The sequence below is a fragment of the Scardinius erythrophthalmus genome, assembly GCF_964197995.2.
Source record: "Scardinius erythrophthalmus genome assembly, chromosome: 1".
Classification (NCBI taxonomy): domain Eukaryota; kingdom Metazoa; phylum Chordata; class Actinopteri; order Cypriniformes; family Leuciscidae; genus Scardinius; species Scardinius erythrophthalmus.
Genome location: NC_138221.1, coordinates 30975498 through 30991551, shown reverse-complemented (window position 1 = coordinate 30991551; position 16054 = coordinate 30975498). Strand labels below are relative to the sequence as shown.

Sequence of the window (16054 nt, the reverse complement as noted above, 5' to 3'; positions counted from 1 at the left end):
CTATACTTTCACTCAAGTAAGGAAGTTGTGTACTTTGTCTAGGGCTGGGCGATTTAAATCGCGATATTGTTATGTGCATCTCGTCAGTAAAGCCGGTTTCTTGATTAGTAGTAAATCGCCATCACCTGCTTTCAGATGGAGCGGCATTTACTACAAAGAACCGTAGTTAACTGACAAGCTGAGCCATATCGCATTAATATCGCCAACGATAATTCATGTGATATGGCTCAGCTTGTCAGTTAACTACGGCTCTTTGTACACAGCAAAAACTCCAGTGTTAAATTAACACTCCTGGGAGTGTACGAATCCACACTCAAGAGTGTTTAAGTTAATGAGATAATTAAGTGATTAATTTAGTGATGATTGAACATTATTGAAGACACCTGATGTTAACAAGTAGATTCACTGAAGGAGAAAATCACAAATTGTAAGCCACCGTAATGACGATCAATGGTTGCTTTAGTTGGACTCTTGACCATTATATTATTAACTTTAGATTTAGTTTGTTTGAGGTACCTGAGTTATAACTGCCAGTTGAACAAAGGAAAAAAAGTGATCTGATGGTGTTGGTTATATTATGACAATCATCATTTGAACTTGATCACTGAACTCATTAAAATCCTTCTTTCTGACTGCGATTTCTGACTTTGATTTATGTTGTTGGTTAAAGCATAACTGTGAATCTGCATAAATGCCCAGAAGTTTTGATAAAGGATTTCTTAAAAGTTGTAAAAAAACAAACAAAAAAACATTCGTTTAGACACACACAGATGTCAAGATTCAGTCTATGCATCTCAACAATGGTGAGGAGCAGAATATTCAATTAGGAAAAGTAAATTACATAGACAATTCAGATCATACTTTATTCATACCGAAATGCATGATGGGAATCATTATTGAGTTGTGATTTGTGGCAGCCACTGCAACATGCTTTATTATTGTCACCATTGTTGAGATTCACAAGCTGATTATTGATGTCTGTGTTTTAAATAAATTTATCTGAATGTGTTTTGATCAGAATAATGTTAATTAAATATTTTGAATTAGAAGTAAAGTTCTGATAATCATAGGCTGAAGAATCACTAATCTGCTGCTAACAAGTTAACCCAAACTAACTCGATAAGTTTCCTTTTTCAGATCACAGCTTGATTATGTCAGAACATAACCAACACTATAAGATAACAGTTTACTTTGCTCATTTAAATGTTATAAATCAATAACAGCAGACAAACAACAGTAAATATTGAAGTAAACATATAATGGTCAAGAGACCAACTAAAGCAAACACCCATCACCTTAATGGCAGAGGTGGAAAGTCCAGGGGTCAGAAAGTAAAAGTCCTGCCATATATTTATTCCACCCATGAACTCACACAGCAAAAACTCCCGTGTTAAATGAACTCTCCTGGGAGTTTATTTGGCTCCACACTCAAGAGTGTTAAAGTTAATGAGATAATTTAGTGATTGATTGAGTGATGATTGAACATTATTGAAGACACATGATGTTAACAAGCAGAATCACCAAAGGAGAAAATCTCTTTTTTCAAGTTGCCATTATGGTGATTAGCGTTGGCTTTAGTTGGGCTCTTGACACTTACACTGTTAACATTAAATGTTGTTTGGCTGTTGTATTTGAGTTATAACTCTCAGATGAACAAAGAGAAAAGCTGAACAGGTGGTGTTGGTTATGATTTGACATGATCATTGTTTTATCTGAATCACTGAACTCATTTAGAGCCTAATCTCTGACTTAAATGTATATTGATCATTACAGCATCACAGTGATTCCACGGAATAAGATCCAGATTTTTCAATTTAATCCAAATGATTTCTTAAAAGTTGTTCTGATATAAATAAAATAAAAAAATCTTTCATTAAGGCACACACAGACATCAAGAATGAGTGTATGAATCTCAACAATGGTGACAAAAAGAATATTCAATTAGGGAAAGGAAATTACTAAGACAATTCAGATCATAATTTATTCATACCGCAATGCATGATGGGAGGCATTAATGAGTTTTGATTGGTGGCACCCAGAATGCACTGCAACATGCTTTATTATTGTCACCATTGTTGAGAATCACAGGCTGATTATTGATGTCTGTGTGTCCAAATACAATACTTTTTTTTTAAAGTCTTTTGATCAGAACAACTTTAAGAAATCTTTTTGATTATATAAAAAATGCTGCAAATAGTATACTGTAGAATCACAGACTCCTGTAATCAACAAGGCAAACCTACCTCTCTAAATGAGTATTGTGAGTCAGGTCAAATGATGATTATGTCAAAACATAACCAACACCACCTGATTAGCTTTTCTTGATGTTCATCTGAGAGTTATAACTCAGATACATCAGCCAAATAAAATCTAAAGTTAACAGTGTAAGTGTCAAGAGCCCAACTAAAGCCAACGCTAATCACCATAATGGCAACTTGAAAAAAGAGATTTTTTCCTTTAGCGATTCTGCTTGTTAACATCAGGTGTCTTCAATAATGCTCAATCATCACTCAATCAATCACTAAATTATCTCATTAACTTTAACAATCTTGAGTGTGGAGCCAAATAAACTCCCAGGAGAGTTCATTTAACACGGGAGTTTTTGCTGCGTGAGTTCATGGGTGGAGTAAATATATGGCAGGACTTTTACTTTCTGACCCCTGGACTTTCCACCTCTGCTTAATGGTAACTTACAATTTGTGATTTTCTCCTTCAATGATTCTGCTTGTTAACATCAGGTGTCTTCAATAATGCTCAATCATCACTAAATTAATCACTTAATTATCTCATCAGCCCTAAATGCCTCTCCAGGTGATGGTGATTTACTACTAATCAAGGAACCGGCTTTACTGACGAGATGCGCATAACAATATCGCGATTTAAATCGCCCAGCCCTAACTTTGTCCACCTCTGCAAATAACAGACCAATTGCATGTGTAATATAAGCTTGTCAGGCTTGGTACATCAGAGTCTGTAGAAAGGGTTTCTTAAAAAGGAAGAACTAAGAATGAATGAATGAGTCACAAATGAGCCACCAAATGAAGAGAAGAGGAATCTATAGCAGTACTTCTTTTAATAAACACAAAACACTGGAGAACACATTGTGCAATGCAAGACAAAGAACTGAATAAACTGAGTGCTATATATAAACAGGCAAACAAATGGAGCTAAATGAAACACAGGTGAACCTAATTAGTGACTAACAGACTATCATGGTTAACTTGTAGCTCAACATGAGTTCCTATAAGAGCAGCCAAAAGGAACATTCTCTCAACCCCAGGTCAGGACTGCACACGGATTAAGCGTTGTAGTATTTTTGTGACTGCAATATTCAGGCTCCATACGAATTGAGGACAACTTTTCAGCTGTACGGTAGTGCACCTTTGCTGTTTTAGGCTTGTTTTTTTTTTCTTCTCCATTCCATTTTCTCCATCAACTGACTTGATTTAGTACAACTAAAAAAAGTTAGTTTAAGCAAAAGTATAGATCTTGTCTTTTATTTTACCTGTCCTTGTGAAAAATATCAGAATCAGAAAATCTTAACTTTATATTTAATATTGAATAACATGTAGGCTACAACAGATCAAATTAAGTGTACTTTAAAGCACAACAAAAATATTTTTTAAAACATAATGTACTTTAAAGTAAAACTCTTAGTTTGGCATTACTTTTTCTTTTTTTTTTAAGTGTACATGTACTTAATGTCACTATCATGGAGAAGCCCTATCATGGCCACCAGAGGGCACTTCTCCCTAGACCTTTTCCATTTCCATAAACCTTTGCCTGGACTCATTTTAGTGTGATTACGTTGTATCATAGGCACTTTGGCTGGCAGGTGTGACGCTTATGAAAGTGTACGTGTGTACACTTAAGTGGCTTTTTGTAATTCATCAGTGTTATTATCTGCAAGTGGACCTACAGTTTTTTTATTTATTTATTATTATTATTATTATTATTATTATTATTGTACTTTCAAGATACTACAGGTACACATCCAATACCAATAAGCACATTTCTTATCTTATTTTCACAAGGGTACATAGCAATTCAAAAATTATAGAGTTTTCTAGACAGCAACATGGTGTCGGCCCACATCTGGTACACCCAGATGTGGGCCGGATCTGTTTGCTGTTTGGGTTCTTGTATGGTTTTCCGTTGCAAACTAATCTGTTTGTGCTATTTTACCTAATGCAACTTCCATTCTCAAAGCTCCCTGCAACAAAGCTTTGACCTAGGGCTGGGCGATTTAATTCGCGATATTGTTATGCGTATCTCATCAGTAAAGCCGGTTCCTTGATTAGTAGTAAATCACCATCACCTGCTTTCAGATGGAGCGGCATTTACTACAAAGAGCCGTAGTTAACTGACAAGTTGAGCCAAATCACATCAATATCGCGGACGTATCGCCAGCGATATTTAATGCGATATGGCTCAGCTTGTCAGTTAACTACGGCTCTTTGTACACAGCAAAACCTCCAGTGTTAAAACCTAGAGTGTTTAAGTTAATGAGATAACTAAGTGATTAATTTAGTGATGATTGAACATTATTGAAGACACCTGATGTTAACAAGTAGAATCGCTGAAGGAGAAAATTGCTAATTGTAAGTTACCATTTTTGTGATGGGTATTTGCTTAGTTGGGCTCTGACCCTTTTCTGTTTACTTTAGATTATGATTGGCTGTTGTATCTGAGTTAAAACTGCCAGTTGAATAAAGACTAAAAAGTGATCTGATGGTGTTGGTTATATTATGACAATCATCATTTGAACTTGATCACTGAACTCATTAAAATTCTTCTTTCTGACTTCGATTTATGTTGTTGCTTACAGCATAACTCTGAATCTGAATAAATGCCCAGAATTTTTTATATAATATAAAGGATTTCTTTAAAGTTGTTTTAAAAAAAAATCATTATTTTAGGCACACACAGATGTCAAGATTCAGTCTATGCATCTCAACAATGGTGAGGAGCAAAATATTCAATGAGGAAAAGTAAATTACATAGACAATTCAGATCATAATTTATTCATACCGCAATGCATGATGAGAGCCATTAATGAGTTGTGATTGGTGGCAGCCACTGCAACATGCTTTATTATTGTCACCATTGTTGAGATTCACAGGCTGATTATTGATGTATGTGTTTTAAATGGATATGTCTGAATGTCTTTTTTATCAGAACAATGGTTATTAAATATTTTGAATTATAAGTAAAGTACTGATAATCATAGGCTGAAGAATCACTAAACTGCTGCTAACAAGTTAAACCAAACTATCTCAATATGTTTCATTTTTCGGATCACAGCATGATTATGTCAGAACATAACCAACACTAAGATATCATTTTACTTTGTTCAGTTAACTGTTATAAATCAATAACAGCAGCAGACGAACAACAGCAAATATTAAAGTAAACGTATAATGGTCTAGAGCCCAACTAAAGCAAACACCCATCACCTTAATGGTAACTTACAATTTGTGATGTTCTTCTTCAGTGATTCTGCTTGATAACATGAGGTGTCTTCAATAATGCTCAATCATCATCACTAAATTAATCACTTAATTATCTCCTCAGCCCTAAATGCCGCTTCATCTGAAAGCAGGTGATGGTGATTTACTACTAATCAAGGAACCGGCTTTACTGACGAGATGCGCATAACAATATCGCGATTTAAATCGCCCAGCCCTACTTTGACCTTTTATCAAAGATATTACATACTTAACCCTTTGATCCACAACATGGGTCTAAAAAGACCCGACTGAGTTTTCATTTTCTATATCTTTGCAAGAAATTAATTTCATCATTCAGTATTCCAGGTATTCCTCAATTAACTTGTTTTAGATCATTAAAAATCCTAATTTAAATTTTTCATTTCTTTCTTTTCGAATAAAAATCGTTTTTGTATCACAACCCTTCTAATGCGCAACATGGGTCCAAAAAGACCCGTATTCATTTCCTATGTTATTTCAGTGATGGCTGAGTGTTTCTTTGCTGAATCTTTAAAATATATGTATTTTATCATTTGTTATTCCAGGTATTCATTAAATATCTTGTTTTTGATTTCCACAAATCATTGTTTATGTTTCCTTTCTTACTTTATAAACAAACACAGTTTTTGTATTTCTACATTTTTTTTTTTACATACATGGGTCTAAAAAGACCCGTATTCATTTCCTATGTTATTTCAGTGATGGCTGAGTGTTTCTTTGCTGAATCTTTAAAAGATATGTTTTTTGTTTTGTTTTTCTCATTCCAGGTATTCATTAAATATCTTGTTTTTGATTTCCCCAAATCCTTATGTTAATGTTTCCTTTCTTACTTTATAAACAAACACAGTTTTTTTATTTTATTTCTACATCAATTTTACATACATGGGTCAAAAATGACCCATATAGAAACCTTTGATATTTGCACATTTTTGCAAGTAGGAACATTTACTGCAGAATACTATTCACCTGCCACACATTTCACAACTCAACACGACTGCTTTTGTATATTTGATGCAAGTCTTATTTTATTTTAACCACAGAAAATTTTATATTTTGTAAAAGATGGACATATTTGAATATTAGGCTATGGTTACCTTGACCTTGTAATCCTATTGAGAAATGACTTGTGAGAAGGAGAAACATGTCCAATACTATTAGCTAGCTAGCTGGTGACATATTCTAGCTAGCTAATGTTAGCTACACTAAAAAAAATATTGTATTTTAAAGCTTATTTACATGTAGAAGGCCTAACAGTTCATAATCATTCATATGCTAAAATGATTCAATGTTTTAAGAGTTTAGGTGTCATTTGTCATTTGTGAGCACTAAGACGGCAATTTGAGATGCCGCTGTACCAGTGATTTTATTTTGTTTGTTGTACTTTTATTTGATCACATTCACCACAATTCAATACAGTTACACAGTTCAATTTTATTGTTATCAGTTATCTGTGATATGTGAATGCCAGAGGTGTATAGTCCAGGGGTCAGTGCCATAAGTCCTGCCATATGTTTATTCCACCCATGACCTCAAACAGCTGATTTCACTAATTAGTTCTACCTACTGGCTGAAAATCTGCTAATTAGGTGGTGCAATTAGGCTAATTCAGGTGATTGGAACAAAATACTGAGGAGGACTTTTACTTTCTGAACCTGGACTTTACACCTTTGGTGACTGCTATGTTAGAGAAAGTGGCAAATGAATATTTCAAGTGTTAAATGTGTAGTCTAAATGACTACTAAAATGATTAATTTGACAAAACGTTGTCTTTATTCTTTTGTTTTATCATGCTTTAAGTAAATTTGATAGAGTAACACAAAACCTAGAAAAAATTAAAATAATAATTTTTGGTAATTGAAAACAATACATTTTTAATATTTATAAATCATGGAATTTATAGATCATGGAATATTAAATGCTTAAATAAATTGATCTCAAAAGATAAAAAAAAAAAAAAAGTCCAGCAATACATGAAATAACATAGGAAATGATTATGGGTCTTTTTAGACCCATGTTGTGCATTAGAAGGGGTTTCCATAGCTTGCGCATCAAAGGGTTAAACCAAATGGCATGATTTCACTGAATCCACTCTTCATTGCAGGCTTTAAAGATCAACATGGAGAAAATCATCCTAATATTCCCTCTGATATTGCTGGTGCTGCATATACAAGGAGGAGAGTTCCACAAACCTCCAGTTTGTTTGCCTGAAGCTCCACAGCCGGAAGTCGTGGAGTTCGACAACACAATCTATGCCACTTGTGAAGTAACTCCCAGCCCCAATTTGCCACGTAACCAGCCAAAGATCTTTGGGCAAATCCTCTTCAAGCAGGTCTTCCCCGATGGAGATTTAGAAGTGAAAATCAACCTCCGTGGTTTGCCTGCCATCGATCGTCAAGAGCGTGCCATGCACATCCATCAGTATGGAGACCTCAGTCAAGGCAGCATCACTGTTGGTCCTCATTATAATCCAAACGGCGTTGACCACCCTCATCATCCCGGAGACCTGGGCAACTTTGCTTCCGAGAAAGGAGTTATAAGGCAGTTCCTGACGCTTCCAGACGCCAAGCTCTTTGGGCCTTATTCCATTCTGGGACGTGCAGTGGTGGTTCATGAGAAGGAGGATGATCTGGGAATGGGTTCAGATGAGGAGAGTAAACTCAGTGGGAATGCTGGACAGATAATCGCTCTCGGTGTGATTGGTATTACTACTCCAAGTCTGTGGCAGAAGACTGAAGTGCCCCCCAAGAAAACCTGTGGAGGAAGGCACTGAGAGTCAAAGATGAGGGAATCGGATATGGTGGAAGGGCAGATTCAAATAGGATAATCATGATTTTCCTTGTGTATTCTTTGTACGTGTCCTACATTAAAGTATATTTCATAACCTGAACATTCCCATGTTTTTTTTCTTGGTCTTTTCAGAGGCTTTTTGGCCATAGCTTCCAATAGTAATTGCACTCTCAAAAATAAATGTAGGGTGAATGCAGGCAAAGTGGGCCGTTTAGTTTGATTTACTGTGCTCAATGGGTTAACCCTTTAAGAGCATGGCAATGGCCTTTAATTAAAGTTACACTATTTCTTTAAATGATACAATGGTTTTGGTTGATGCAATATGACACTGGAGGGTGTGGCTACATCTCAAGTGAGGACACCCTTATTGTTGAAGGTAGACCTAACCTCTGACATAAGATTTTATTTTCAAAATTATAAGGTTTCTCGCTAAATGTCAACAAATGGGTATATCATTCTGACAGTTTGTTACTACAGTTAACAGGGAATCAAAATGCAAAAAAAAATATACATTTTTTTAAATGTGTTGGGGTTTTTTTTGTAAGGTGTTTAAAGCTACAATATACAAGATTTTTGTAATAAAATAACCAAAAACTACTCGCAAAGTGTGATATTTCCTGCAGTCGTGTACTTCCAGTATCCCAAAAGTTCCCAAAGATTTTTAATTTCAGAGAAATTCCAATTTTAAAAGTTATGAGCAATTTCATACTTTTGCTTGCTGTAGCGCCACCTATTGGCCAATCGGGGTCATACTTTGATAGGTTCTCCCCAAATTGAGGACTACCATTTGGCCAAGTTTCAAGACTCCAGCATTTACGGTTTGGGCTGCACGATCAGTTTCACGATCACTTTGTGCTTGAACCCCTAATAATGGCTCGTCCATGTTCAGTTGTCGCCTGTCAATGACGTAATATCTGCGTTATCCCTGGTTTCCGCTCGTACTGCCATAGTAACCATGGCGACAATTGCGTTACGTCTAGCGGCACACTCATGGAGTTGTTTCGTTCGAACATTAGGGACCATGGCAAGCAGACTTTGGGACAAAAGGAGAAATAAAACGAGGATCAATATCGGCGTGGTGTTTTCGAGATGCCGCAAACTTCGACTTGACAGAGACGTCTTGCATGTACTTTATTAGACAGTTGAGCAAATGTACATAAATCTAATCAATGTCATATAGCTCAACATGATGAAATGTTAGAATATGATCAGTATGTTATTCTAATGTTCATCTAGCTTTCTGCTAGTCTCATACAGACAAACAAACGCATAGAATAACATTATAACTTTCAACACACTCAAATGCAGTTTAGTGTGATAGTGTAGACCAAGTGAAACAGCGCTGCGTTACCTCACAAGTTTAATTCGCCAAATAAACTGACTTGTTAACCCTTTTCCACCAAGGCAGTGCTGGTGCTGGTTCACGGCTAGAGCCTAGTTTCAAATGGGTTCTTTGTTTTTCGACACCCAAAGCACCTGGGGCTCATTCTTCGTACGTTGCTTATTACATCCGAGATCAAATGACACATCCAAGATGATATCATTGTGCTAATCGTGATCCGGCTAATTGGGTTCTTCGAACTCACCTGTTGTTTATGATTAGTATCGCTGGATTGAGTTATCTGAGATAATTGCGCGTTCATGCGCTGGTTTAAAAGGGGATATGTATCGATCGTAGAAACATTGATCAGCAACGCTGCTATTGGCTGCTCAGCGTGGCCAAAGAGCGCGCACAGTTTTTCTCCTCAGCAGAGCAAGATAGTCGAAGTTTATTCGGAATTTTAATGTTTAATCAAAACGCCAGGGAACACAAAGTCTGCAAAAGCCAGGAGAGAGGCCTGGCAAAAAGTAGCAGACAATTTAAATCCGTTAGAAGTGGCCATGTTAGATGTTTTTATCACTTATTAGCCTTATTGGTATTTTAATAATTGCATAATTAGGCTACTTTGTTCATTGTAATGTCAGAGTCACCACACTAGAACATGGGAACAAATAAAAGTGAAGTACAAAAATATTCTACATAGCCTAATGGTAATTTTTAATTATAGTATAGTCTCTTCTCTTCTATAAAAGGCACTGTTAAATAAATGGTTGTCTGTTTATAAAAGCAACCAAGAAAAAGGCTGAAAAAAAGAAAAGATCTTAGTAGCCTACACTGTAAAATAATTGTACAAATATTCAGAGGTGGGTAGAGTACCCAAAAACTGTACTCAAGTAAAAGTACAAGTACTTATAGAAATATTTACTCAAAGTAAAAGTAAAAGTAATAATCTTAATAGTTACTTGAGTAAGAGTAAAAAAGTATCCAATGAAAAAACTACTCAAGTAGTGAGTAACTAGTTACTTCGGATCATATAGGCCTCTCTGTATATATATATATATATATATATATATATATATATATATATATATATATATATATATATATATATATATATATGCTATACATATATGCTATATATATATATATATATATATATATATATATATATAAAGTTTATTTTATATAGCGCCTTTCTCAAACCCAAGGTTGCTTTACATAGTAGGAAGGCAAGGAAACACAACAACAACAACCAAAACAATATACATATATGAAGACTTCATGATGCAAAAGCCTCTGAGTGCCATCTGAAATTTTCTTCTAAAACAATCATTTGTATCAAGCTTGTATATTTAAGGTTAGTAATTTCACTTTAATGACAATTAATAGGTAGGCTACTTTTCATTGCCATTTAAGTGTGAACATAAACATACAAGCTTGATAAAAATGCTCTTTTAGAAGAAAATTTCAGATGGTACTTAGAGGCTTTTGCCTCTGAAGTCGTAGGCTATATATAAAATGATATATTTAGATTTTGTTTATTTAAATGACTATTATTATCAGCTATCTTTGCAACAAAAACAGAAGAGAGACATAAGCATTATTTCTGCCATCTGTATAGCTCGAAAATCATTGCCTGTCCTCTGGTTTGTATAATATTAACTTATACAACTACATTTGGATTATTAGAAAATTTCGAAATAAAATGAATCTGCAGTGTTGCATTCAAAGGTATTTACAGAGAAGAGTTAAAAACTCTTCACATGTGCTCGCGCTCATGACTGCTACTGAACATCTGAACACACACAAAAAAAAAAAAAAAAAAAAAAAAAGTACATCGACGGTTCTTCTTCTGACTGTTCTCCAAAAATATAATCAAATGTATATTTCTGCAAGCATGTTTAAACTGGTTAACTGTCAACGGCAGGCAAAGGCATTCGTTTTCAAGTCGAGTTCGCACGCCACTGCGCAACAATACACACAAACTACCGCGGGATGGCGGGTGTTTATGGGGTTAGATTTCAGTCAGAATTCTGCGCGCGCACGATCACATTTTGAGCGTGCAAAATGGCATTTCGCACGCGCGTGAACTGAGTTTTGCGGAGAAATGTTCGTCTCGCAGATAAGAAAATATTGCGAGCGAACGAAAATCAATTTTGCATTTAAAATAAGTATTTGGATGTGCGCGGACGTTCTCTTTCGCGTGTGCAAAGTTTCACTTTCTTGCTCCTTTCATACCAGCCGTGAGCGCTCTCTAAGCGCAGACAGCTCGCTTGCTCAACACAACCCAGCGTTACAATATGCCATAATTCCAGCCAATCAGAGATAAGACTGCTAAATTCTGATTGGCTGGCTTGAAAACCAATCACAAGACTCCCTGCATTACCGACTGCGGAAGAGAACTAGTGCAGTTGAGTTTATTATTTATGAAAAATATTCAAAAACTTCACTGTAATTCACTGTATTGTTGGCAATTTCAGTTCACACATCACCGCTGTCCTGATGGTTATACTACAAGACTTATTTTGTATAAATATTGTTTTGCGTATTTTTTATGATTATTATTTATGAAAAATATTTAAAAAAACGTCAATGTAATTCGCTGTATTGTTGGCAAATTCAGTTGACACATCACTGATGTCCTGATGGTTATACTACAACACTTATTTTGGGAAAAATATATATTTTAAATAATCTCGCAAATAATCTTAGGGCAATGCAAACAGTTTGTGCTGTATTTAAAGCCAGACTCTGACAAGTCGAAAATAAATGTGCGTTTCCAACAATTTAATAATGTAAACGACAATCTCACGAGAAAAAAAAAAACATCTCAGAAAGTGCACTATCGCGCTGCGCTGGACTTCCCGTATCAGCTCCGCTTATGAAGCCGCGATCTAATCCTGTTTACATGAAATAAGCCTGCTCCCGAGCAGGTTTAAGCTTGCGCAGCTGTTGCTATGACAGCAAGTCCAGGATGAGCTTCGAAGAACCAAACGATCCAAGATCATGCCAAATCGTCAACAATCAAATCCAGCTAACTGAGTTAGCGACGTACGAAGAACGAGCCCCAGCTCTGAACCAGGAAAAGTGGTTCTTAAGTAGCACCAAAACATTGCAGGTCTAGAAATAAAGAACCGCTTGCGTCAGGGGCTGGGGGCGGGGTTACCGTGACCAACAAGACGAACAGAAACTTGTGACCGCCATTTTTCAAATAGCAGCTTGATTGCAATCTCCGTCTATGCAAGTTACGGCGAGCTGCACGGACACGTTGGATTCGCCGTGATTGGATGCCAATGTAGGTTTGCAAAGCCATGAGCATCAATAGTAACGCAACGACCTCCATTGTTGATAGAAGGCTTGTTCGAGATGCATCGGAGCGGCACGGACCGATCGGAGCTGCGGGAGTGTTTGGAGAGGATACGAGTCCTTGTGCTTTTGGATTGCTTTCGCAGTGCTTTGATGTCATGAGCCGATCGGTCTGCGAGAAGCCGAACCATCTCGAACAAGCCTGGTGTGTTTGTGTTTGGCGCTGCCACGTTAGCGTTGCTGGGCAACATGAGATGTATACAGTGACCTTGTGGAAAGGAGTGTGGACAGCTCGTCAGACGAACCAACTCCGGACCGGCAATAGCTCTGGCTCTGAACTGGCACCTGGTTCATGCTGGTGGAAAAGGGGTATGTGTGAGTATTAATTCAGCACTTGCGGGTAGATCGGTAGAATGAAATGTCCTTATTCCTTTATATCTGCGGGACTCGCATGTGGCTCTGATATCTGTCTCTCATTAGCAATCGCGACCTGCTTCATACCACAGTCATGTTAAAAACATCAATGTATTCACTCATCCATAAACATTATTAGATCCTTCGGCATGACGACAAGTTCCATAATTCCGCTTATGCGTCATCAACCTACACCTTTGTTATTGTAAGAGGTTAGCAAGCCTGGTTAGTACCTGGATGGGAGACCTCCTGAGAAAACCAGGTTGCTGCTGGAAGAGGCGTTAGTGAGGCCAGCAGGGGGTGCTCACCCGTGGTCTATGTGGGACCTAACGCTCCAGTGTAGTGATCGGGACACTATACTGTCAAAGAGCACCATCCTTCCAATGAGATGTTAAACCGAGGTCCTGACTCTCTGTGGTCATTAAAAATCCCAGGATGTCCTTCGAAAAAGAGTAGGGGTGTAACCCCGGCATCCTGGCCAAATTTGCCCCTTGGCCTCTGTCCATCGTGGCCTCCTAATCATCGCCATATACTGATTGGCTTCATCACTGTCTCCTCTCCACCATTAAGCTGGTGTGTGGTGGGCGTTCTGGCCCAATATGGCTGCCGTCGCATCATCCAGGTGGATGCTGCACATTGGTGGTGGTTGAGGATATTCCCCCTTCCATGTAAAGCGCTTTGAGTACCCAGAAAAGAGCTATATAAATGTAACAAATTATTATTATTATTATTATTATTAAAATTTAGATGCAGAATATAACGCTTTAAAATATGGACACAATTTAAGTTCATCTACAGTGTTTTGAGAAAACAGACAGAAAAAAAAAGTTTTACAATATGGTTACCATTTAAAATGTTCCTCTTATTGAATTTTTGTTAGCCTATTTGTTGTTGCATGTGTTTTAGTTCCATTTGTAATATGTTGCGGAGTTCATTAAGATATCTGATATTCAAATTTCATAAAATTTCATGTCAACATAACATGTTCTAGTTGTTTTGAACATTACACATGCATTGAGTGAACTGATGAGTATTACTCATCATAGCCTATCTATGTGCTTTTGGGTCTGTATGCTGTGGAATATGTTTGTGTGATGTGTTAATAAAACATGTGTTTTTAAGATCAGGATCATTTTTGGTAAATTAGAGATGGGTCACATTACCTGAAAAGAAATTTGTCTGGAGTGCATCAAAATGTTTATTGGTATATACCTTGCAAGTAACACATATCAACTGTATTCAAAATGAAATATTAAAGTCGGACCTTAAAGTTAACAAAAGTAATAAAAAGAAATAAACATCTAGGTAGGCTACTGTATCTAAATGACAAGTGTCCCACCTTACCTGCATTCAATCTACTAAAAGGGGATTTTAACATCGATGCCATAGAAGAATCATTCCCTCAGACATTTTTATTTCTGCCTTCAAAGACAAGTACAGTTTTTTACAATCGCTATGACAATTTTTTCAATACTTTTAACAAATTTCCTAAACTCTTAACGCACCAACACACCTACCAGCACACAATTGGCAAAACAGTTCATTTCATGCTCAAAATCACACACTGTAAACTAAACTCCAACACTCTAATTTTCTAAATACAATAATACACTATATGTCTAGCAAAACACTGCAAACATGTCTCAAAATCAAATAATTTTTCAAAACACTAACATATGTAACATAGCCGTCCAACAGGAAGATTTAGTCAATTATAGCACAATGTCATAAAAACACTAACATCAGATGGAATTACAGAAACTGCATTATTGTATACGTGTCAGGTATGCCCTTATACAACAGACAGTATATTGTATTGATCATAGATTGTGTTTTGCACTGCAGTTTCTTTTGAAGCCTCTCTACATTTTTGTTTTGTTGGGTTTACTGTAGGTCTTTTGCTGCAGAAATTCAATAAAAAAAGACCCATCTCAGAGTGCTTTATAGAATGTACGGTTACAGTATACCATATGGTCATGCGATTGAAAGAACCTCAACACCTGAGTGTGTTTCCTAGATGGGAATCAGCTGTGATTTATATTATTGCATAATTCAATCAGCTGTTTCTCAGTAACAATACAGGGGATATATTTGTGTTTCAATTCACAATATAAACAGCTGTTTACCTTGACTTTAGCCTGTAAGGTTAGGTTTAGAACATGGTGTTATCTGTTCTGACATACAGTGTTAAAGCATTGGTAAATTTGGCAGTGAAAATCCATTGTTTTGGTCTTGCTTGAGCTTGTGTGTAAAAGAAGTTCAAGCATTTTAAATTTGTGTTAATTTTATGCATTTTGTGTTAAAGCAACACGAAATGTGTTAATAGTATACATAGACGGATGTAGTGCTAACTGTGTTATGAGTTTTGGAAAATTGTTAAAGGTATTGAAAAATCTGTCATAGCAATCTTAAAAAACTGCAAATAACAGTCCAATTGCATGTGTAATATAGGCTTGTCGGGCTTGGAACATCAGAGTCTGTAGAAATGGTTTCTTGAAAAAGAAGAGCTGTCAGCTATTCACTTATGTTTGATGAATATCTGCTATAAGAAGTGGTGTCAAGCATGAACGTCAAGTGGAATTGTACACTAAGAATGAATGAGTCACAAATGAGCCACCAAATGAAAAGAAGAGGAATCTATAGCAGTACTTCTTTTAATAAACACAAAACACTGACAAAGAACTGAATAAACTGAGTGCTACAGTATATATAAACAGGCAAACAAAGGGAGCTAAAT

The 16054-nt window shown here is 36.3% G+C and overlaps 1 protein-coding gene across 3 annotated transcripts; it reads left to right on the top strand.

Moving 5' to 3' along the window:
* The first annotated feature begins 3173 nt into the window (after positions 1 to 3173).
* On the top strand, positions 3174 to 8376 carry LOC308698912 (extracellular superoxide dismutase [Cu-Zn]-like). Of its 3 annotated transcripts, none has more exons than XM_081379384.1 (2): positions 3174 to 3367; positions 7591 to 8376. In XM_081379384.1, the coding sequence occupies exon 2, from the start codon at positions 7606 to 7608 to the stop codon at positions 8257 to 8259; it is 654 nt and encodes a 217-aa protein (XP_081235510.1). In that variant the 5' UTR covers positions 3174 to 3367; positions 7591 to 7605; the 3' UTR covers positions 8260 to 8376. The 3 variants fall into 3 exon arrangements, with proteins under 3 accessions (XP_081235510.1, XP_081235511.1, XP_081235512.1); XM_081379385.1 differs by having other exon boundaries at positions 3174 to 3372; XM_081379386.1 differs by having other exon boundaries at positions 3256 to 3280.
* The last annotated feature ends 7678 nt before the right edge of the window (positions 8377 to 16054 follow it).

Excerpts from the sequence above, each read along its gene's own strand:
- LOC308698912 (XM_081379384.1), top strand. The coding sequence starts at position 7,606 with ATGGAGAAAATCATCCTAATATTCCCTCTGATATTGCTGGTGCTGCAT.